At 37.1% G+C, this 25,068-nt stretch overlaps 2 protein-coding genes across 4 annotated transcripts in view; both read left to right on the forward strand.

Annotated features, from left to right (window-relative positions):
• The window catches only part of LOC131437852 (WD repeat-containing protein 47), a 228,282-nt gene that overhangs the window by 144,043 nt on the left and 59,171 nt on the right, over window positions 1-25,068 (forward strand). The gene's annotated exons all lie outside the window — the stretch shown is intronic.
• On the forward strand, window positions 7,761-24,837 carry LOC131437853 (uncharacterized). The gene is made up of 2 exons (XM_058607474.1): window positions 7,761-13,416; window positions 23,425-24,837. Exon 2 carries the CDS (start codon window positions 24,062-24,064, stop codon window positions 24,530-24,532), a length of 471 nt encoding a protein of 156 aa, XP_058463457.1. The 5' UTR covers window positions 7,761-13,416; window positions 23,425-24,061; the 3' UTR covers window positions 24,533-24,837.

The following is a 25,068-nucleotide window of genomic DNA, read 5'->3' on the forward strand; positions in this document are numbered from 1 at the left end:
TCCTTGACGATACTTCAACTGAGGCTAAGAATAAACTTCACCTACAGGTTCGTTACTAACATCCGCCCGGTTTTCCCCATCCCTCGACTGTCCACCATGTTCATCGAAACTAACAAGATCTTTCTGCTGTCACTAATTTTTCGCTTCCCCTTCCCATGTCTCTTCACCATCTTGATGTCAACTAATTAGATCTCTGTCGTTCTTAGTCTTTTCGTTCCCATACCTCCTTTTTTCACTCCGTTTCCCACAACATTTACGTCTCTGTGTTTCTTTTATTCTCCTCGGCAACACCACCATCATCACCAACGAAGAGCCGCTCCATTCGAGGACCAACATGCGGGCCACCCGCCGGGCCTTCGTAGCCTGGGGGTGTTTCCCGCGGACCCACAGAAGGATGCGGCAACTTTTGAAACGTTTCCACGTCATATTTCAACACCACCGCAACGAAGAACCACTCCCATCGATGAGGGCAACCCGCCGGATCGAAGACTCAAGAGTGTTTCCTGAGGACCCACATAGACAAGCCCTTGGCATCGTAAACCTTAATGGATTATGCCTTAATAAATATATCTTTGAAAAAAAAATTATCTAATTTGACGAGAATCGGTACTTTTTGAAGACCGTAGACACTTTTTGGACAAATTAGATATGATTATAAGAATATTCTGTGGGGAGAGGGTGTTGTAAGTGCATCTAAAAAAGCGGTGTAATGTTTGTAACGGCATAACTCCGGAACTATTGCATTAATTGTTATAAAATTTGGCACAGTTATTTCTTGCTCTTCCAAACTAGTCAGCAAGTATCATTAAAGGGGAGGGGGGGGGGGGGGGGGGTAGTCATGAAAAAAATCATAAAATTTGACAAGAATCGATAGTTTTTGTAGATCATGCATATTTTCCATACCTTAAATATGATATATATGGGGGGTGGATGTAGCAAGTGCCTTCAAAATAGTGGATGTAACGTCATAACTCCGAAACCACTGAACCGATTGCTATCACACTTGGCATAGCTGCTTTTTGCTCTTCAGAGATAGTTATAAGGGTATTTTATGAGTGAGGGAGCGTAGCAAGTATCCTTAACAGGGGTCATGAAAAAATTATTTAATTTGACAAGAATCGATACTTTTCGAAGACCATAGATACTTTTTGGTTCAATGCATAAGGCGCTGGTCTTACAAACCAGTTGTCGTATGTTCGAGCCCCGACCTGGAAGGATTCGTAGTGTCAGTATTATCGTAGCACTAGCCATGCAATGGTTCTGTACACTCTGAATCGGCTGCGAAGTCTGTTGAAACAGAAGGTCAAATTCCACTACAGGAATGTAATACTAAGGCTTTAGGATGAAGCATATCCCTCTAAAAAGGGATGTAATGTTTGTAATGGCACAACTCCGGAACTACTGAACGGATTGCTATCAAATTTGGGACAGATACTTCTTGCTCTTCAGAGATGATCATGACATTTTTAGGGGGAAAAGTGTGTAGCAAGTGTCCTTAATATGGAGGGAGAGGGTCAATGACGAAATTCATATAGTTTGAAGAGCAGTCATTCTTTCGGAAAATAACTAGCTACGATGTTTGACCATCGACCATCGCAAGGTGGCTTGTTGTTATCGTTCAAAAGACTGCTGAACTGCTAAGTTGCACTAGATCAATTTTCAATTCCAGAAATGTGCAGCAAGTCATCAGACTTCACATAGTCCGATTTGAATGAAGCTTTGCACACGTCTAAAATATGACTAATCACGGATGTAGAAACCAAAACATCGAATGGTTTTTCAGGAATGAAAAAACCTGTTTTAATCCACCTTGTGTTGTAAAGACTGTCCCAGAAAGTATGGATGCACTTTGATTTCGCTGTAAATAATTCACAAGTGTTAGATATTCAAATTTTATTCAGTATACTCATAATATTAGACTACAATAACAGAATATTATTCTCAACATTTGCTACTTAGCCATTGTAGACGAGCTGGCGCACCTTCTTGCGATCGTTCTTCATTAAATTCCGTACAGACTTCTTGGCGACAAGTTTTGACACTTTTTTCAATCTTTTTCGAACTGTTGAATGGTTTCGGCTGCCGAGATATGTTTCCTAAGATGTGCCTTCGTTAATGCCCAAAATTCTTCAATTGGTCGAGGTTGTGGGCAATTTGGTGGATTCATGTCGTTTGGGACGAAAGTGACATTTTTGGTAGTATACCATTCTACCGTTGATTTCGAGTAGTGGCAAGAAGCAAGATCTGGCCAGAAGACAACAGGATCCTTGTAGCTTCGAATCATGGGGTCGTTTTTGTAAACATTCCTCGATGTATATTTCGCTGTTCATTGATGCAGTGGTGATGAAGAGTTTCGAAATCTTACTTTTTCGACTTCAATTGATGTGTCGGACTGGTTTAACACTTGCCCTTCTCGCACCGTATAATATTGTGGTCCCGGCAAGGATTTGTAATCGAGTTTCACGTAGGTTTCGTCGTACATGATTATGCAGTTCAAATTTCCAGCAAGAATCGTATTGTACAGCTTTCGAACCCTCGGCCTGATCGATGCTTGTTGTTTCGGACTACATTTTGGTTGTTTCTGCTTCTTATAGGTTCAAAGATTCAAACGTTCTTTAGCACGAAGAACATTTGATTTCGAAGTGCCCACTTTTTTGGCCACCCCCGAACTGAAATCTCCTTCTTTTGCTCGAACGCCTTCAGTATACGTTTATCCAAGTGAGGGTTAGCAGGACCATTTTTTCAACCCGTTTTCGGTTTATCCTCAAAGGTGTTATCCTCACCGAACTTCCTGATTACATTTCGCAAGGCTTTTTCACGTACTTCTTCATTTTTTCTATCTTTCTCAGTGACAGTCCGCGTTCTGTGCATCATTTGTACACAATTTTTCGACGTTGTTCTGCTGAAGAAAGTCCACGCATTTCGAAACAAAAATTGACAGATTCTGAACCATTGCGAAATGGCCGCGGTTTTTGGTTGCGTCCATACTTTCTGGGACAGTCTTTAATTGACATGACCGTCAGAACTCATTAACGCTCAATTTTCAAAACTTGTATAAATAGCCGTATAACTTCTGAAATTCACATAAATTCGGATATCTCTAAAACTTTGCTTAGAAAATACCGCAAAACTCTAAGTCTTCGCATAAGAAGACTTGAGTGTAGTTTTTATGAAAAACGGCTCTTAATTTTTTAATACATGTCGTACATGTTAAGGGAAAAATTAAGTCTGTAGATTCTCCCCTAACGTTTGATTTAAAAATTTAGCCTTTTTTCGGAAGGTGATAAAAAAGCTAAGACAGATAATTGCTTTTGATAAATTTCCCATAGAAGATAATTATTTAAGCTTACATCAAAAATATTCTACGCCCTTGCAAGCGGCCTTCCGGCAGTTAACCGGAACATTTGCCATGACGGACGGACTTCTTCTTGAATTTTTTCTTCGTTTTATTGATCAATTGCCGTTTTTGACCGACGCCAAATCCGACCGGAACGGGTCGTCGGTCGTCCGGAACTAGGCTTTCTTTCGATTCTGGAACGGGCGTATCCGTCGTCTACAAAGTGCTTCATGATGTTCGTTTTCGATGCGGCTAGGTACCGTTCTTTGAACGTGCACACTTCCGAACGAAGTTGCTTCACTGTTTTCGCCATCACGGTTAGAGTTGTTCAATTTTGTCTGTTGACTCATGGGTTACTATGATTGATGCTGTATGGGTAGTTTCGTCAGTGTGGGTGAAGGTAAACCCATGGAAAATCAGAATTTGTTGTCCATTTTTCAAATGCAAACGTTACCAAATAATAATTCTAATATGTTATGACTTATTGAACCCTAATCACTTTTATTCGTTCTTGTTTCTTTCCAGGTGAGTTTTCCGGTTCCGGATCTAAACTGAACTGTTCCTATTAGGTAAAACATTTCGCAGATGCATGTTGTGTACTATCTTTTAACGAGGTATTATCGATAAGTTTGAGTATGATTGAAAGGCTCGTGAGCATTGTGTTGATGTTTTCGTTTTCATTGATCGAACCAAAAATAATTAGAAATTGATGATCTCTGTTTAACGCAATAGAAACATCGAACTTCGACTGATTATTTTCACTACTCTTCCCGTTTTGGCAAACGAAAAGCACACCGTTGCTGTCAATAACACCCCTACCGCTTTTAAGAGATTGAACTGAGGAGAGTACTTGACGGGAAAAAAACAAGATGAGCTTTAATCCATTGATGTAATAAATTTTATTTTCTGCGCAAACGCTTAACGAGGGATGGTAAACATGTTGCTCATATAAATGAACAGTGCTCATTGGGTTTCTTCCACTTGCCGGGTGAGAAGGAAAAACAGCAAAAGAAACAGAAACCAATTAGGTAATAACAAAATGTGATTGTGCAACTTATAGCCCCAATCTGGTCTCAAGGATGAATCTTAAGCATTCCTGCACGCCTAACGCGTGGTATCCGCCAGAAACAAAACGGTGCACTGCGCAAACTTAAGTGCTATTTTTGGTTATACCACCGATTTGGAACTGCCAGCTGCTACTGGCTTTCATGCAGCAGGAAACGGAAATCGAATCAAGTTCAAAGCAACAATCCACCCAACCACGAACAGTAGGCAGTTCATGGTTTTGCCGATTGCTGGAAAAATAACTTGGTTGTGCAGCTCTCCAAGAGACGCGGTTACGGTTATACCGAGTTACGGTTCAGTGGTCCGCCGGTTTGTCATTGTTCAGATCTCACTTCCACGAGATTCAACTTTTCGTGAACAAACACTGGAGTTAGTTTACACAAGATATCGATTTGTCCAAGCGTTAAGCTAGGTGTTGAAATGAAAATTAAATCCTTTCATCGGCCGTGCATGGATTGACAGTCTTTCCGTTACGTTTATAACTGAGTGCGACTTCTGAAATAATAGTGTATAGTGTACCTTTTTTGTATGGATTCTGATGAACATGTAACCGTATCAGTATAGCTATTGAGCGCACAACGAAATGTTTGGTTGATTCAACTCACAAACTAGGTAGTCGACATAACCAATATCTGACTTTATAACTAGCAATCCTAGCATGGAAAAATCCCCACACTCTTTAACGTCACCAATCCATTATGAACGATCAGTATAATTCAATAACCTCAAAACCAACCTAATCGAAAAAACATTATGCCCATACCCGAGCCGCTACTGTTGCAGATACAATTCAGAAATCAAATTATATGCACGAGTGACGTTACGCCGCCAGTTCTCCTCCAAAACCGCGCCGATCTCCATAGTTCTGTTCAAGCACGGAGAAAATCCAATCCGCAATAGTGCGCATTTTCTCCACTTCACTAACAATAGAGTTGAGTTGCTGCGGGGTTCCATGGTGGGGCATTGCGTGCCCCACAGTTTTCCTACGCCAGCAAGAAAAGGTAGAAATGAAGCAAAACTTTTGGTTCAACAACATCTTACCAATCGCTCGCGCCAGATTAACGTGGTGTGTTGTCAACCTGAAATTATTAGCGTACGAGAGCGATATACTTTGCAGGAAAAAGGTAGGCAAAATTTACTTTCACTCTTCACGACGAAGACGACGACGACAACAGCCGCGGTGACGACGGTCGATGATGGAAATGAGATAAAGCAGGAAAACTGATTTTCAATTATTTATAAACTTTGCGCTTGGAATATGAGCGATTGCCGTGATTACGGAGCCTGCCGAATACGATATACGAAAATTCCAATTTACGATCCCAATCAAATTGATAATGTGATTTAGTATGGGCTGTTGATGCTGATTTAACGGACCATTATCGAGCTCGTTACACGCTTCGAGCAGGTAAAATTACAAGCCGATTAACCGATGGCTGAGAGCTACCGGCCGTAAGGTGGCTCAATTATTTGTGCTCTAAGCAAACTCTTATTGCTCACTTATGTTGCGATGTTGCAATCAATAATTTTACTATCAGGTTCGTTAAAACGAAATAACCACATTTCGATTATATTAGAAATATGCTCTGGCTCTGAACACTATCTGTCATTTTTAACATTTCGTTGTCCTAAAGCGAATAGTTTACGTATCGTATTGAAGTAATCCTATTAAACCCTGATTTTGTAACTGCCTACGGGTAGTTGCACCAAGCACGAACCTCTCAGAAAGTTTAGTTACTCGGTAATGAATCTGTGATCAGAAGAGAAAATTTTACTGTTATGAAAGTTTAAATTTTACAGTGTTTGTATGGATGGATGATTGATACTGTGAACTGACGTCAACTTGTTTTGTTCTGTTCCCATAAATGTTCGCGATTATTTCTGTCTTATTTAGTAATCATTCACCAGAAATTTCTCTAATTAGTTTAGACTTACCTAAAGAACACATTAAAATAGGTTTTGAAGAAAGCAACTTCTACTGTTAATCGATCGTCATGTGACTTACACTATTTTCCTAGCACATTAAGATTAAGAAATGTTAATTTCTGTCATGATATACCTACTTTCTTATTTCGCCAGCAGCTGTTAGCGATGTATTTTGGTTCATTTTTTAGAAAACTACAGAAATTCAAAATTGAAAATTTTTCAACTATAATCACATAATTATTATAATTATCTATTTTCCAACAAACTGCATTTATCCCTCAGAAATATGCAGAACATGACGTACCATTTGCTTATATTATATTTCGATTGAATATAGAATGACCTCAGGAAACACTGGAATAACTGATGCTGTACGATATTCGAGGTACAAAACGATGTTTAAGCTACTCTGATTGGTTTGAGCGAACGATAAAACGACTCGTTTCATTCTGATATTTCATGTATTTTTCAATGCATACTGCGAGTATTTTGTTCGTAATTATGAGAAATGATGGCGACTAAAGATAGTCATGCATGAAACTTTCACGTTTGCTTAACTTCCCAAAAATATGGAAAAACGGTAAAGTAATTCCTATCCTCAAATCTGATAAAAACCCAGCAGAAACATCAAGTTATCGACCAATTAGCTTACTTTCTTCTATCAGTAAACTTTTTGAAAAAAATATCTTGTTGAGAATGATGTCTCATATAAATGAGAATTCAATTTTTTTACCAGTGCAGTTTGGATTTCGTCATGAACATTCAACTACTCATCAACTTGTCAGAGTAACGAACATGATAAAAGCAAATAAATCTTCTGGGTTATCCACTGGAGTTACTCTTCTAGGCATAGAAAAAGCATTCGACAGTGTTTGGCACAAAGGTTCAATAGCAAAAATGTCTGATTTCCAGTTTTCTATTTATTTGATCAAAATGATTCAAAATTATTTAACTGATCGTACTCTTCAGGTTAGCTATCAGAATTGCTACCCGTACGAGCAGGTGTTCCGCAGGGTTCGAGCGTAGCTGCAATCTTGTATAATATTTTCACTTCTGATCTTCCAAATCTACTCGTTGGTTGTCAGAAATTGCTATTCTGTGATGACACAAGTCTGTTAGCCACAGGTAGAAATCTAAGAGTGATCTGCAGTCGCCTACAAAGAAGTTTAAATATTTTCAGTGATTATCTGTCAAAATGGAAAATTAAACCAAATGCAGTAGAAACGCAATTAATTATCTTTCCTCATAAGCCAAGAGCTTCTTTTCTCAAACCAAACTATAATCCTATTATCAAATTGAATGGCTTGGAGTTGACATGATCTGATCAAGCAAAATACATAGGTTTAACGTATGACAAAAACTCACTTTCAAGGATCACATTGAAGGAATCTAGGCAAAGTGTAATAAATATATTAAATGTTCATATCCTCTTATAAACAGAAATTCTAAGCTCTGTCTAAAAAACAAATTGTTAATTTATAAACAAATTTTCAGACCAGCCATGCTTTATGCAGTACCAATTTGGTCAAGTTGTTGTTCCACCAGGAAGAAAACGCTTCAAAGGATTCAGAATAAAATTCTGAAAATGATTTTGAAGCGTCCTCCCTGGTTTAGTACAAATGAGTTACACAGACTCACAAATATAGAACCATTAGATGTAATGTCACATAATATTATAAGCAAATTCCGACAAAAATCGATGCCATCTTCAATTGAATCGATTCGCTCTCTGTATTAGTTAGTAAGTTAGTATATAAGTTCCTTTTCCCCATTACACAATACAAGTAGGTTTAGAATTTTCCCTACACAAAAATCTCAGAATTGCGGAAGCAAATGTTGTCCTCATGGTAATTACCAAATCAAATATATAAAATGGGTTGAACAGTCACCACTTGTGGCTGAACACCCAATTTAAATCTTAATAATTTAATTTTAACTCATATTCCAATAAATAGTTATTTAAAAAAAAACTTTCACGTTTTATTCTCTTTAATCAAGATATAGATATAGCCTTTACTTAGAGGGTGCGTATAACCCCACCTTTCCCTAAATGAAATTCGAAACCGACCGAAACCGTCGGCTATGCGAGAGAAATAAAACGGATGACATCATAATGGCATGCTGTGATTGGTTCGTGAAAACATAGGTCGATTAAAAATAATTTTTCAATAGTATGCTATTGAAATACTGAAACGACGTTGCCATACACATTTAAGTTAGATATTTCCTACATTATATCAAACCATCAACAAATTATTATCATTCAAAATTATGACAGAAAAGGTTGTTGAAACTTTTAATTATGCCGTTTCGACGAAAGCCATTTTACCGAAAGGGTCATTTCACCGAGTCGTACGATTACTTCAATTAACGTACTAAAATTGTTTCAACATAAAGAATCATGAAAAATTCTAGTGTTGATATAGCTTCCGACGTCAGGTCTCGATCGCTACATTTGATCTTTATCTAATAAAATATTTCCACAATTCTCGTCTCAAAATCATCGAAAACAAAATCATTAGTTACAGCCATGAAATATTCAGTTGAAAAATCCTTTCGATGGAATTACTATTGCGGCGACATGACTTATTCGGTAAAACGACTTTCGGTGAAATAACCCAAAGCAAAGTCTTGGCATCGGTGTTGGTAATTGCCGAAAATTTGACAGAAGTTGCTATATTGCTATCTATATTGTATACAACATTTTCAATCCGGTAGAAGATGCTACAAGAACTCGAGTCTCTCAATGCATGAACCGTGAGAGAGTTTTGCTACATTTCTTCGCTCCACTTCATACTCTGAGTATTTCACGCCGTTAAAAAAAAATTACAGTCTGATAATGATCGTTGCTGTGTGGAATTTCCCAAGAGAGAATCGCAAGTTGACAATTATCGCAGAAAATCGAATCGATGATTCAACTTGATGATTCTCATACTAGGTTGCAATATTTCAAAAACCTTGTGTGGAGCATACACAGACATTTTCATAGACTCTACTTATACAAAGGTTATATGCACATAGTTAGAATAAGCGGCAATAGTAAAATGATTCTATCGCAACTATCAACTGCCTGTATAGAATCGGATCGCGAAACGAGAATAAGCGACCGTTTGTTGCTTCAGAGAGGATCCCCACAGCAGCGAGCTAGCCTTTGATTCTCAGAAATGTCATCGAGAGAAATTCGCTCTCGCACTGGTGTCGATTCTATGTTAAATGAGCCATGCCGGATTTTTGTTGTTGCGATGATATCCGTCACTCTTTGATGGCACTGATTCAATCGTGTGAAGAGTTACCAGTGAGCGTTCTTTGATACGATAAAAGCCATCCTTGCTTGGCATTACATCCTTTTCGTGGAATTTGGCCTTTCTGTTTCAACAGACTTCGCAGCCGATTCTTAGTGTACAGAATCATTGCATGGCTAGTACTATGGATCCTACTGACACTAAGAATCCTTACAGGTCGGGGCTCGAACATACGACAACTGGTTTGTAAGACCAGCGTCCTATGCATTGAACCGCCAGCCCGGGACAAAAGACGTCGAAATACCCCTTCCTTATATGTTCGATTAAGTTCGAAGATATCGGTAAATGGCTGTGTGTTTATGTGCATGTATTTGTGTATTAATTTTCTCAATTCTGGAACTGATTTTAATCAGCTTTAGCTCATTTTAACGCTACACTTTTAGAAAAAAAATGAAATTTACGCTTGACGTAAACTCAAGCATGCCGTAATTTCTTCGGTGATGACACAATATTACATCTACTAACATGTAAAAATAACTTTTATGTTTGTATCGATGTAACCTTCTGCGAAATTGACTGTAAAGTTAATGATATGACTTATCTTTACTTGCTTTGAATTGTGAATGTAAGTGAATCGCGACGCTCCTTTTATGTGCATCTACTAAGATGTAAATTTTTCTAAGTGTGTAGTCTTGGCTTGCGAGTCAGGTTCGAAGATCAATTGACTGTCACTTCCAGCTCCGTAGAAATAATGGTAGAAGTGACGTAAGTGACAAAATGCATTTTGTTTCCTTCCGTTCGATTTTTCGGGGGTCATGGATCAAGTTTGTCGCTTCTAGTACCGGACACATGATGGTACAGATGACGTAACCGACACAACTCATCTTTTTTTTCCTATATACTTTTTTCTCGGCAATGGCTGAACCGCTCTTCACAAGCTTAGGCTCATCTGAAACCTAATCTTGGGCTGTGAATTAAGTTCGAAGATCAAATAAATGTTACATTATAATTTATAATGATATAAGTGACTTAATCGACGAAACACAATTTTCCCCTCCGCTCAATTCCCTTATCATATAAGGGACGTAAAAGACTAATCGAATTTTGTTCAATTTACACTTTGTTTTGGGAAGTTACTAATGATCACTCACATGTATTGTTGTTGATACTTTTGGTTCCGAGAATATATAGTCAAATATGCTTTGTAAGTGCTGAAGCTCGCTTTTATGAACTATCCGTATTCGTATAAAAGAAATGTATTTTTCGAAACCGTCAATCGTGTTCCTTCAAAGATAATTCAAATATCTTTTGAGTTTAGTCACTGTATTCTACATTTCAATATTGTTGTTCTATTGTTTTGGTATTGGAAGCACCTTAATTAGATATTACTCCGCTTATCCGGATGACAATTTTAGGTATTCTGTTTAGCTATTTTAGCTCTTAATTCAACCACACAAATACTTTAAGCGCTTTTGCTAGCCGAAGACAAGGGCATAATAACAGGGTGGCAAGTGACCGGGAAATCGAGAAAACCGGGAAAAAGTCGAGAATTTTGTTTCACCAGGAAAAAGCCGGCAAGTTTAATGAAAAATCTTGAGACAATACTTGTTTTATGCTCATGTTTGTGTGAGATTTCAACAGGACTCACAGAATTGGAAAAGTTGTTGGCTTTAATCTTATCCACCCTTTGCAGGGAGTGTTTGAGATCCTTCTTGGAGAGCTGAAACTGGTTTCCGAGGACCAGTATAGAATGTTAAAAAGATATAGAATATGGTTCGATTTGTTCAGTGATGTAATCTATGTTTTTCTTTTGAAGGTCCTCAACTATTCCATAGTAGTTTCACAATAACATGGATATTGATGTAAACGAAGGAGAATTGAATTAAGTTTGAGCTTTTGGAACTGGTAGACTCCCAAAACAATTTCAGGGTCCCCATTGCTTTCGATATGAAATCCGGGTACTAGTCGATTTGTTTTAAGGTGGTAGAATATATAACGAATTGAACTAATCATTGCCTTATTTGAGATCCTGAATTTTAATGGTAGGTGATCTGAATCAAAGTCAGTTCACTACAAATGATTTTTTAGAACTAGGTCAATTGTGGGAAGATTTCTCATAGAAGATAAATTAGTTGGGCTATTTGGGAATAAAACTGGCTAGGAACCAGCGGAAGTCAGATTATTTTTCTGATTACTCCACAAGAGATACTTTGCATTTAAAATTCTATTAGAAAAAAAATATCGATAGCTTGTGCATTTTTGCAGCTATCATTTGATTTATTTTCTCATCAACGTATTGAAATCGTAAACATGTTATTTTTCAATGCACGTATTGTTTATTGACTAACAGAAACAACAGAAAAATTGGTGTTTTAGAAGGGCCATACCGAGTCGAACGGTTTTGCTAAATTTTAGATGTACATGTAATCTAATGATTATGAATTAGTTTTATTAGATGAGAATTTATTTTTTTTTGTTTAACATGACATTGTCAATAATAAAATTTGAGGTTTCCATCACAACCAGAGCATGGGAATCCTTCTGAAGGTTTCGTTCATTGAAAAGACGTGTTCACAAGTAAATTACCACAATTTAAACAGTGTATGTCCGTATGACCATTTGTTGTACCAAGGTCGAAGCCTTGACGGTTTTGTGTTAGGTTCGCAGCCTTTCATAATTTTTCCATCGAACTGAAATTTCGACTTTAATTTCCGGAAGAAACGAAGAAAGCTCTGTATAAAATGTTTTGAAATTTCTGGCATAGATTGTTGTTGGTTTTCCAGAGTAACAAGCGTCCATTTAGAGATTGTCGTTTCTTATATGCAATAGCAATAATGAATAAATTCTATCTATACATCGAGATACCCGAAAAGTTCTTCAATCCTCAACTAGAGGACCTAATATAAAGTTTATTTTATTGACAAGGGATATCTGTTCAAAACGGGAACGGGAATTTTTATCTCACAAACCGGGAAAAAATCGGAAAATTGAAATTAGCAATTCACTTGCCACCCTGACAACAAGGTATGTATTAACTTATTTGTTCTGATAGAGTATCTAACCTCCAAATTTGGTATAGGTCCATTCATTGGTTTTATGATATCGTGCTCACCGCAAATGTTTTCAAACAGAACAGAATTTTCGAGGGCCGTACAATCTACAATTTGTCTCAGATTACGATAATTTTTTTTACAGACAAAACGAAGGATGTTCTGTTCGATGCTGTTTTGATTCATCTAATTCTCAAGATGAATCGAAAAATGTGAGCTAGTTTTCTCTTGCTGGAAAATATTGTGAAGGCCAATATTCTATGAACAGTGAAAATAGATTCCGCTCAAAGCTTGCCGGGTCTGGTTTGAATAAAGTATCTTTAAAAAAACAAGCACTAAATTCAATAGCATACAATTTCATTAATGTCCCGTATAACTAGACGCTCGAAAGGCACGTACGCACTTACCATTTGTTATTGTTATTTTTGCTTAGAACTATTGATCAGCTCCCGAATTTCTTTTCCAACATCCAGCCAATCGTTCTTGAATCAAATTCAATGCACGAGTCTTACAAATCGCAGCTAAACAGACAAACGAGAGACCAACTACAGAGCCACTTTCAAGTGATCAGAGTACGGCTACAAACCGTATCTCACTTCTGGTTTAAAGGCTGGTTACTCTTCACTTCTGTTGTTGGCGTAAAAAAAAAGAAAGGAAAACGTATGGCTCCATCCACCGCAGCTGACTGAGCGTACGTTCAGTACTTGCGGAACACTCTGATCTATCGGACGCGGGCATTTTCGGTGCAACAAACGGGCTTCTTCTGCAGTGGAGTTTTTCGCACGCACTCTCACACGTTAGTAGCGGACTCGATTCCGGTTCTACGAGAGATGTTACTGTTCTACTTATTGCGTGTAGAACATGCCAGCTCTTGCCTGCTATCGAATGTTGCGTTCGAGAATTAGTTTAGTTGAAGCAATGGTACGCAATGCGAACTCAACCACGCGCTGAAGAAAACGGAAGAAGTTTGTGGAAACTCCGAATCAGAAACTCGGGATTGGAAAAACCTGTTGCTAGAATTGTAGCATGAACGGGGCGTGCATTAGTGGCGCGAATGAAATAAAAGAAAATATAACTGTGCCCAACGTTCGATTATATCGTGCCATTTTGCGGAATAATGTGGCTGTGTGTGTTGTTTTTCATCTATCATCTCCCGCGATTATTCTGTACCATTAGACGCTCGAAGAGCATTGATTTTATTATGCTAGCACTGGGATAGAGCTTACGAGGATGCGATGGATGTGAAACAATATAATGAGCTATATAAAAATACTGTGTCTAGGTTACAGTTAGATTCGGTGTGTGTGATGCCCATATTTGTTCGGCGAATGTTCGCGATTCTGGAACGAAGCGATCTTGGAAATAAGTGATCGAAGATAGTTCGGCTAGAAGCCTTTTAATTACTGTTGAATTTCGACTTAAATCCAAAGTGGAATCAACGGAAACCGAGTACAGTACAGTGAACGAAACACTGATCAGTCATTTTAGGAAATTCCTTACAGTTGCGTTAAAAACTAAAGACGTAGAGTTAACTACTTTGATAAATTTATAACGGAAATACTTTTTTTCGGGGCGAATGCTTAACGAACCAATTGAGTTAGATTCCGATAATTCTGAATTTGTACTCTGCAACCATTAAGATTGTTTGATTTCGATTTTCTTCGAAACCTCAAACCGTCAGTTTCAACCCCAAACATGGGAAATATTTTCCAAATAATACTGCAAAAAGCACTAATTCCGTGTGTATTGTAATATTTTAGACAAATTTAGACACATCTTGGAATAATAATTTGAACAATTCGGAAATTTTGCAAACGTTGTTCAATTTTGTATAATCGTTCATATTTGTATTTCATCTTTGCAATCTATTTAGTAACCAAAATGATTGAATCCAATATGTTTCTTCTTGTCAGTAGCTTTACGATACCCCATAGAAAACCTGTTCATTGTCATAACAAATAGAGACTAATAGACTCTGTCGAATATCGATACAATAAGTTCTCATTTCATCAAAATTTCACCGAAAGTATTACTTCGTCGATTCGTATATTAAACATATGATTAAGGGGCGGATAGGGTCCAAACTCTTTTGCAAAGTCATTTATTTTTCTTTGTATTATCTTATAGGAAAACATTTCAAGAATATTTTATCAAATTTTCTAGCCTGTCGGAACAAAACTCTGGAAGTTATGGGCCTTTATATTTTCTTATCTCATACTGCGAAGAGGCACGAGCTCGACGCACAGGCCCAAGAGTCCTGTTTCGAAAATTTTGACAAACATTCATGAAATGTTTTAGCATAATAAAGTACAAAAAAAAGATTTTTCATAAGTGCTAGACCTATCCCGGACCTAGAAAAATAAATTGTTTCCTTCGATTCTAACGACAATAAACTTTAAACGCAAGTTCTGAAAGTCTGTGTTTATCGTCATTCGGAAACTTTTTCTACATATACAATACCAGACCCCAACGTTTTCTTTTCCAATTTTTGTAACTTTGAAGTGGTTTTACAGCCACAAAATGGCGATTTTTTTCTTGAGAAATAGTAGTTTTGACTTTCTTCTACCACCAAAGTTAAAAAAAAAATCAAACAAAAACGGTGGGATCTAGAATGACATATACTATAACTATGCTGCTTTGATTTGTTGACTTCTGATAAGCCTGCGCCCCACTTAAACCAGTTTTCAAGCTATAGTTGTTTAACAAATAACAGTAACTAGTGGAAAATTAGAATATCGCTAAAAAAAATTGAAGAGTTGTTAGTTTTTCAATTTGATTTTAATTTTCGAAGTAGAAATTGCTTGGTTTTATTGGTGCTACCCCTTTTGAAACTGTTACATGAACCTTTTCCCAGTTAATAAGCAATTTTGTACAATTTATTTTCTTAAAACATGAAATAAATATTAAATGAACCATTTAAAAACGAATAAACCTTGTCAAATGTATTTCCCACGAAGAGAAACGGGATTGTTTTCTTTGAGTTTCGTTCAAATGACCAATTCTGCGAAATCAAAAGTTCCTGTAGAAAATTATAAATATTGATTTAGTACTTCGTATTCTCTGTTTTTGGTAAATCTTGCAGTTTTGATTAGATTATCAAATTACCGTTTTTCATTGCATTCGATCAAATTGAATTTAAATCGCGATATTCTTGCGGAATTGGTTTATATAATCACCAAAAACTCAACGACGATGGACACGGACTTCCAAAACCTGCTTTCGAGAAAAACGCGTTTAAAGTTTTTTGTCTATAAAATCAATGAAACAATTTATTACTCAAGGGAACCCGGAGGCCCGTTTTCAAAAAATCATATTTTTCCTTTTATAATTGGCTATAATGAAACTTTTCAAGAATGTTTTGTCAAGTTTTTAAGTCGAACGAAGCAGAAATTTTGGGCCTGTGTGCCGAGCTCTCGCCTCTTCGCAGTATGAGATAGGCAAAAGTAAAGGCCCATAACTTCCAGAGTTTTGTTCCGATAGACTTGAAAATTTCACAGAATATTCTTGAAATGTTTTACTATAAGAAAATACAAAGAAAATAATAAATGATTTTTCTAAAGTGTTAGTCCCTACCCGCTCCTTAATCCATTCTATTGAAAAATAACTGACATTCGAACACAGGGCGGAAATATTTTTTGTGAAAATCTGAAGATTTCTGCATCGTTTTGAACAACGCTAGGAAAATGTGCAGATTTATGAATGATTTTGTAATTATAACTTACCGATGTTCAAATTGATTTTGTTTTCAACCATCCCGCTAGTATTTCATATGAACAAAAATATTTTTCATTCTTCTTTACTTAAGACTCTTAAGTCTCTGTGGTTTATTGTTCGATATTTTTAATATCAAACTACGTTTTTCAATCGAACCAGTTACAATAAAAAAGATTGAGTAAATATACCATGTACGCAAGTTTGACAGGTCAGTTTATTATCAAAAATAATCGACTATTCAAGAACGATGGTGAAATATTTTGTATTCCAAGTATTATTCAATGCTTCCAACATATTTCGTCCGTTTCTTTGACAGTTAATGGATACATGCTTGATAAAGTTACTGAAAAATGAGTAAGATCTTACTCATCTGCAGAAAAAAGGAAACAACTCAAATTTAGAGTAACTCCTTAGTTACTCAAATTTGAGTTATTTTACTCAAAACGATGTTTGGGTAAAATCGACTCATTTGCTGAGTAATACTTTATTTGTACATAAACCAAAAGTTTAGTAATTTGCACTAACATTTTGAGTGAAATTTAATTCTTATATATAAAAAAGATCGTAAAAATTGCTCTATTTCTGAGTGTATTGTATTTAAATGCATAACAAATAATGAGCACATAAATACTATGTTTATTTATTATTCCTCACACTTTACTTACGACCTTCAGACTGATCTCTCCGATAGAAACTTAACAACGAGTTCTTAGGTTAAACTCAAATTTAATGTAAGAGTTACTCATTATCATTGATGGTAATAACTTATTTTTCGACGTTTCCATGTATCGCTAATCGTAATTGATTAACTAACACTCAAACTCCGGGTAACTTTTTATAAGCGTGTACCACCTCTAAGGAATTCATCTTTCATTTACATTTACATCCAATCATGGAGGCATTTTCGTACATTCTCGAAAGTTTGCAATTTTTACTACTGGCTGAGTAAAAAATCCAAGCTGAGTGTGCCTCATCGATAAAAAGAGCTGCCAGCTAGATGCTGTCAGGTCTAGAGAATATAGCGAGTGCGGTAGAAGTTCCCAATCAAGCGTAAAAATGGTTTCTTAGACCACTTTGGCCGAATGTGGAGAAATGTTGTCATGCTGACGAATGACTTTCACGAGTCTTCGAGCCCATTCTGGCCGTTTTTGATTAATGCGTTGTTCAAATTGATCGTTTGTTGACGGTAGTGGACGATGTTACCGATGGTCGGGTTAAAGAAGCTTGTAGTATGCTACTTATTGCTGATTCCACCACTCACAGCATTGTCTTTTATCAAAGTGATTCAGTTTTGCACTTGATGTTGATAATTGTCCTGGCGTTAGCCATTTTGCGTTTCGGATTCTCAAAATATATCCGTTTTTTCAATTCGATGAATATTTTTCGTTTTTGAGCTTACCGTTTTTCCATCTTTTATTCGTTCAGTTAGTGTGGAAGCTATTCACCATTCCTTTTCAAACCTTTTCGGTTCATTTTCGCGTTTTTGTTAACAATAAAAATCGTCTATTTTGAAACGTTGAGACCAACGTTCACAAATTTGTCTTTTTCTTCGTATGTATCTAGCTCGAACACCTAAACAGACATAACACTTTGAAGTGGTGGAACAAACACACAAAATAGGTTAGAATTAGGTTAGAAATATACTTGAATAGATTTTTAGTACCATCTGTTGACAACAAAGCGACATTTTACACTTCTTTTTATTCAATAATGTAATATAATTTTAGGCACACTGCTTAAGCTCTAAGATGCCAAGGGTATTTTCTAATCTTAATTAACGACTAACTTAAAACTAGAATAGTATCATTAGACTATGTCATCTCGGGTTCTCGTAAAACCAGCTTTCAGCTGGCGATCGACAGTGGTCGATGAATTGAGTGTTGCACGAGTCTTCCAGATGGCGTTGGTAAATATCTATGCTGGCCGCATCCTTCGGTCCGTGTGGGTCCGCGGGAAACACCCCCAGACTACGAAGTCCCGGCGGGTGGCCCGCATGCTGGTTTGACATTTTACACTTGCACAACTTCCACTTGCGCTTTCACTTCACTTTATTTTACCCATGTTGGTGACGTGATGTTCATGATAACATCAAGCACATTCATGTAAATACTTTTTTCTCTGAAGCGACTTCCGTAAGAAGGACCTACATTCATTTCACTTGTTTTCCACTGTGATTAAGAGCTACTGTTTTCTTTTTGAACTAATTGAATACTAGATATTTCAATTGTACGTGAATATTTACCATAACATTGAGTAATATCATATTGACAGAGACTTACACAACCACCAGTTGTTGTGCTGAACCGACTGCATATTGAAATCGACAGATGCAGAAGAAATACTCTCTGGATCAAATGAAAAATTAAATATTTATCTGGTTAACTATTGGATTGATATACCAGTTAAACTGCTAATCAGCACTGGTGGTTTAATCTGAACTATTATACACAAAAGAGTAAATAGAAAACGAAACGAAAAGTAGGTACAAAATACTTTAGTGTGTTGACAATAATAAGCAAAGGCTCGTCTGTATTAAAGAAATATTTAATGAACCTACGAAACTACGATTGACCATAGAATCAAATTCTTGACCACGATTCTTGCCCATAGAATAAAATTGAAGAAGGCACATATCTCCAAATAAGCAGAAGAATTCATGTTCATTGAGTCAAATTGTCCTGAACGAACAAAATCGTAAAAATAACAATAATCATAGGGTTAGTTTAGATGCGCCTTGCTGTACATTAGCTGCAGTTGCTGGTTGGTTTGATGGTGAAACAGGAGTACTGCGCTCACTAGTTTCCATTGTTGAACGGTTGACCTTGTCTTTGGTTGAAGATGTCCTTTTCGCAGTTTCGGTGCAAGGTTTACCGTAGTGTGCAGGTTGTTCACAAAACTGGAATATAACCAGCTGATTTTCATAGGTAAACAGCGTTTTACACGGATGTGTCCCACCTTGACCACAAATGATGTAAGATGGACTTCCTATGGGCCTAAACCGGACTATAAAGTTTCACACATAAATGAAGAACGAACACCTTTGCAATCTTTAGAGCGCAAAAGAAATGAAACCGTGTTCGAATGGGTTATCTGTTGGATTCAACCCTGCGTGCAACATAATCTAAACTTTAAGCCCTTCAGAACCAAATAGTAGATGTTGAAACTGACTCTAGAGTCCATATTGTAGACTATTTGATTGTTCCGCAACTTGAACGCATAATCAACGTTTTACTTAAATATTTAGTAAATCTCATTCAATAAGTGATAAGAAGTAGAATAGAAATGCAGATATCAATATTTAGATATGTTTCAAGAATCCGTTAAGAATTTAAAGTCAAAATTTATGTGTCCCACTTTGTGTCCGTTTTGCCTCGCACACACAATTCATTTTCGAGACACAATAATAATTTTATTTTCCACGTAATTGATAGCAATCAATATTCACTGGATTCAACCAGAGATGTCCATCTCCTCTGTGTGACGAAGATCAAGTGAAATTTCTCCCTTCGCACTGACAACCTCAACGAGAGCTCTTCTCTTTTACATATATTCACCCTGTTGTATAAAGTGCGCACCCATCTTAAGTGCGCGGGTTTATTTTCTTTTACCTCTAGCATTGAATCGCACCAAAGTGCTAGAGCAAAGATATCAAATTCTCTGAGGTGGATGCAAATATTTTCATAGAGGTGTACACGCCGGTGAGCACTCTGGTGTATATTTTGCGTAGATGAAGCGTGGGACAATTAATCGTTGAATTTTCGTACTTCCTTGCAAGTTTTTCATAGCAAGGCCAGATCTACACTCTATTAATTGAAGTTCACATAAGTGTTCGCTCACTATCACGCACCAGTGATCACTTGAGTGTACTTATGATGCAAGAGCATGTGGGAGCGATTCATGCGAAGAGAATGTGGTTCTCTCGTATCGGCTGATTTCAACACAAGAACACACACTCAAAGTCTGTTTAATGGATCCTGAGAAGAAGTGCGCTTTCCTTTTTGTGCGGAGCCCATCGAATCCATCCGCAGTGTAGAAATGAAGCTTACACACTGGTGTATAACTCTGAAAGAATCGGTTTAACCCCGTGTCCGGGCTACCCCGGTTTCCCCTATGAAATCTAGTTGGTGCGGAATTAAGTTGAATTATATTCAATCAGAGCAAATATGGAATTTTCTTCGACTTAAAAATAGTCAAAAATGACGGAAAATGTAGGTTTCACGGGTGTCAGGTGCTTGCAAACTATGAGAACGAGATCCATGTCCAGTTAACGGCCAAACGCACAATAGTAGTTTTAAAATTTTGTTCTTTCTTTCATTTTTTCTTTTACTCATTTTCGGTTTTTAGTGAAAATCGTATACTGTGCAGTATCGATATTCAATCGAAGCTACGAGAATCAGTAATGACAGAAAGCGATTCACAATGCTTTTTACTTGTTGGTGGTCGTAATAACTTTTTTTATTAACTATTTATTGGAATATGAGTTAAAATTAAATTATTAAGATTTAAATTGGGTGTTCAGCCACAAGTGGTGACTTTTCAGCGCTTTTATATACATGATTTGGTTATTATCATGAAGACATCATTTGCTTCCGCAATTCTGTGATTTTGGTGTAGGGAAAATTCTAAACCTACTTGTATTGTGTAATGGGGAAAAGGAAATTAACAATTTGTTTTTAGACAGAGCTTAGAATTTCTGTTTATAAGAGGATATAAACATTTAATATATTTATTACACTTTGCCTGGATTCCTTCAATGTGATCCTTGAAAGTGAGTTTTTTTCATATGTTAAACCTAAGTATTTTAAGGAAACTGGAAATCAGACATTTTTTCTATTAAACCTTTGTGCCAAACACTGTCGAATGCTTTTTCTATGTCTAGAAGAGCAACTCCAGTGGACAACCAGAAGATTTATTTGCTTTTATCATGTTCGTTACTCTTACAAGTTGATGAGTAGTTGAATGTTCATGACGAAATCCAAACTGCTCTGGTAAAAAAATTGAATTCTCATTTATATGAGACACCATTCTCAACAAGATAATTTTTTCAAAAAGTTTACTGATAGAAGAAAGTAAGCTAATTGGTCGGTAACTTGATGTTTCTTCTGGGTTTTTGTCTGGTTTGAGGATAGGAATTACTTTAGCGTTTTTCCATCTTTTTGCGAAGTAAGCTAATGAAAAACACTTGTTGAAAAGTTGTCGTAATAACTTTGATTTATCATATTATAAACATTCTTTATAGCTAAACTTTACAGATTTTCAATATACTGCAAAAAAATGAGGATTGAAATTCGACTGAACATCCATGCAGACGATATTTTGGATTCGTTTTGTCTCAGGAAAACGGGTGACGTTGGTATTGATACTCTCTTTTGTTGAAGTGAAAGACGAAAATGCGTTGTTAGTTTTGAATTCTCCTCGTCATTAAGTTTAACTGCCTGTGCAGTTTAGAAGCTAAATATGATCCTGGATGGCGATTTAATGCGTAGGGCATTAGCTCTGCAAACCAATTTTTTACGCTCGAGTCTTGAAAAGGTTCTTAGTGTCAATAGGATCGTAGCGCTAGCTATGCAATAATTCTTTTGGAATAAAAGGTCAAACCCCTTAAATGGAATGTAACGTAACTTTGCGTATGACTCGTTAAGCAGATATTATGTACAACTTTGCTATGAGTGACACAGTTTTTAAGGACTGTCTATTGTGAAAAATGACTCTGCTTTAGATTTTTAATTTTCCTGTATTCAGGACTTCATCCTATTCGAATGTATTTAAGGAGAATGGGGGGGGGAGGATTTCGCTAGGTAATTCTAAAAGGGAGGGTCTAAAAGATAAATTCAAATGTTTTGCATAATATAAAGCATCGTTCGAACAACATTTTGTAATATTTCCGTGGAAAAATATTGAGAATCAAGAAGTGAAGAAGTATTTTCATGAACGCGGTTTTGAAATCATGATGTGCGGTGTCCACTGTATCTCAGCGCAAAATTATCCGAAGTCAACAATCCAACCAATTTTCTAGACCCCAACGTTTTTATTTGGTTCTTTTTCATTTTTTTTTTCAATCTTTGGTGGTTGTTTTGACTCAAAACTGCGACTTTTTACGACAAAATTTGACATTTTGAAGCTACAAAATCTAGCCCCAAAATAACAAAAAACGAGAAGAAAGACGTTGGGGTTGGGTATTTTATATGTAGAAAGTGTATGCAAAATTCAAAGAAAAAAGCGTTAAAAGTTTAATGTCTATAAAATCGAAGGAAACAACAACACATTTTTCTAGGGGGTGGGTAGGGTCTAACACTACAACAAAATACAAAGAAAAAATAAATGATTTTTCAAAAGTGTTAGACCCTATCCGCCCCTTAAAAAAGATTTGTATTTATTCATTCATAAATATCTCTTTTAGTAACCTAGAAGAAATTTCAAATGGTTCCCAAAAGTCAAGATTCTATCTTTACATCAAATCTCAAATACCCTAATTAAAGTTCATTGAGAAAATAAAATTATCCCAGTTTATAGCACTTTTCTCATTGTTATAGACTCTGTATTGTGCAATAAAAACCAGCATCTTCGTTTATTCCCATGGCATTTGAGTTGACGCCCGATTTATCAGCAGCTGAATTGGTCGTTCCGAGCAAGTTGAACTTATAGCATGGTTTAGATTATTTAGTTACGGGATTGTCCGAAGCTGCCAGTGCGTACTTGACTGTAAACACAATCTAACTACCCGCTAAAAATGCGTTGCCCAATAACAATTTTAGCAAACATTACGTCAGCGAGCGCACTCTCACGCATAATTGTTCACTATCAGAGCTCACCAAGTATTCACTTTCGCGGCCCATTTTCTCGGCCGCACTGCGGAAGATCAATATTCAAGCTGCAACGAAACGAAAACTTTCTTCGATTTTTCATCAGTTCGATACAATACACGTTTACATCATCCTTCGTTTTTCTTAACACTTAACGGCCGAAAACGAAATTCAAGTGAATTCAATTTGAAGAAAAACAGGCTGAGATAAACACCATCCACCGCTGCCTCGTCGTGGCTCATTCCAAGTGCCAGATCCGATCGTTTTTTTTTTTCATTTCTTCCAAGCATTGTTTTGGGAAAGTCTTTACTAAGTCCGCCTTGGGGTCCAAAGCACCGCGAAGCAAACGGCCGGAGCGTGCAAATAACGACTCAGAAACGACAATGTGCAAATTAGTGAAAACTCATCAACTTTGGAGAACGCCAGTGAATCCAAAATTGTATTGATGATTACGATCAGTAACTCCTCGGCGCACTAAAGGGTAACTAACAGCGAGTTGGCGTCGTTCGCGAGTGAAACGTAAGTTCGGAGCGGAATGCGTTCGCCATAAAAGCGTCAAATACAATTAATAACACGAGAAATATCTACCGTTATCGCTTAATCACTGTTATAAAATACAGTAAGGTGGGGTTCAGTGAAGTTACGAATCAACTCGGTGCTAAGGGGTCATTATCGTAAGTTTTGTGTTGCTACGATCATCCTTCCAGTGTTGTTGTGACATTTCGGTGAAGTTGAGGTGATGCCGCTAGTGAACTGTTCATACTTAGGCTAGCAGCCAAGAAAAAGAAACGACTCTCCTCGGAAAAATAAAACCGGAAGTGACTGTGCGCTTGACTCTCTCTGGCTCTCGTCGAGAGCTGGTTGATGTTGATGTTGACAAACTGTTGTGTTTGAAGTCGAACCGCAAGGACGCACGTGGGCGAAATGGTACTCACGACGGCCCGCTTCGATCGTGGCTTCAGTATAAACGGAATGGCCGAGAAGCGCTACTCGGATCGCCGGTTGAGACCATGGCCGCCGACCTACGCCGAAAAGGTGGCCAAACAACGCTGGCTGGCGGCGAATCCGGAAATGGGCAGTATCGCTATGAGACCCGCATCGGCTGGTCACGCGATACCACCCAACAGCATACTGGCCCCGACCGGTTACCGGTACGGACCGCCACCGATGCTGACCCGGCAGAAGAGTGACATGTTCCTGAATGTTAAATCGTCGGCCAAGGCATATGATTACAACAATAACTATCTGGTGAATAATATTGCGGCACGGAAGGTGAAGAACATTGCCGGAATGACGGCCGTGGTAGATAGCGATAGTAACCTGGAAGAAGTTCGGCGGATGAGGTATGATTCTGAGATTAGAATTGGCTCCAAATCAGGCTACGTGACGGGATGAAGTTAATTCAGAACTGGATAATGCAGATAAAAAAACTATTTCTTATTTTAAAACTGAAAACTGAATTATTTAAAGAAATTTCTAAATGAATGATTGCAGTGGATGTTTTACAATCAAAAACATGTACGAATAATGCATTCTCACTGTGGCTGATGTAAACGAAAACGCCATTCCAAAAATTACCGATGGACACAATCAAGATCGAATTGCTCCGATTTGAATGAAATTTTGAAAACATCTTCATATGGCAAACCATTTATCTTGCACGGATGGAGGGTCCAATTTATCTCAAGACAGATTTTCAAAAAGAGTGGATGTATTTTGCATACATTTCTTTTAATTTAATTGTCTCAAAATGGTGTATACAGAAAAAATGTGGAATGCTTTTTCAAAAATTAGAAGATTTACCGAAAAACTAATACTTAATTAAGCAACGCACCTGAGTTTTGTTTTCATACTTTGTATTGAAAATAATCATCGACAGATCCAACGCAATAAATTTACTCGTGGTTTTCCTGTCAAAATCAACCGTTATC

Source organism: Malaya genurostris, chromosome 3 (genome assembly GCF_030247185.1).
Source record: "Malaya genurostris strain Urasoe2022 chromosome 3, Malgen_1.1, whole genome shotgun sequence".
NCBI lineage: Eukaryota > Metazoa > Arthropoda > Insecta > Diptera > Culicidae > Malaya > Malaya genurostris.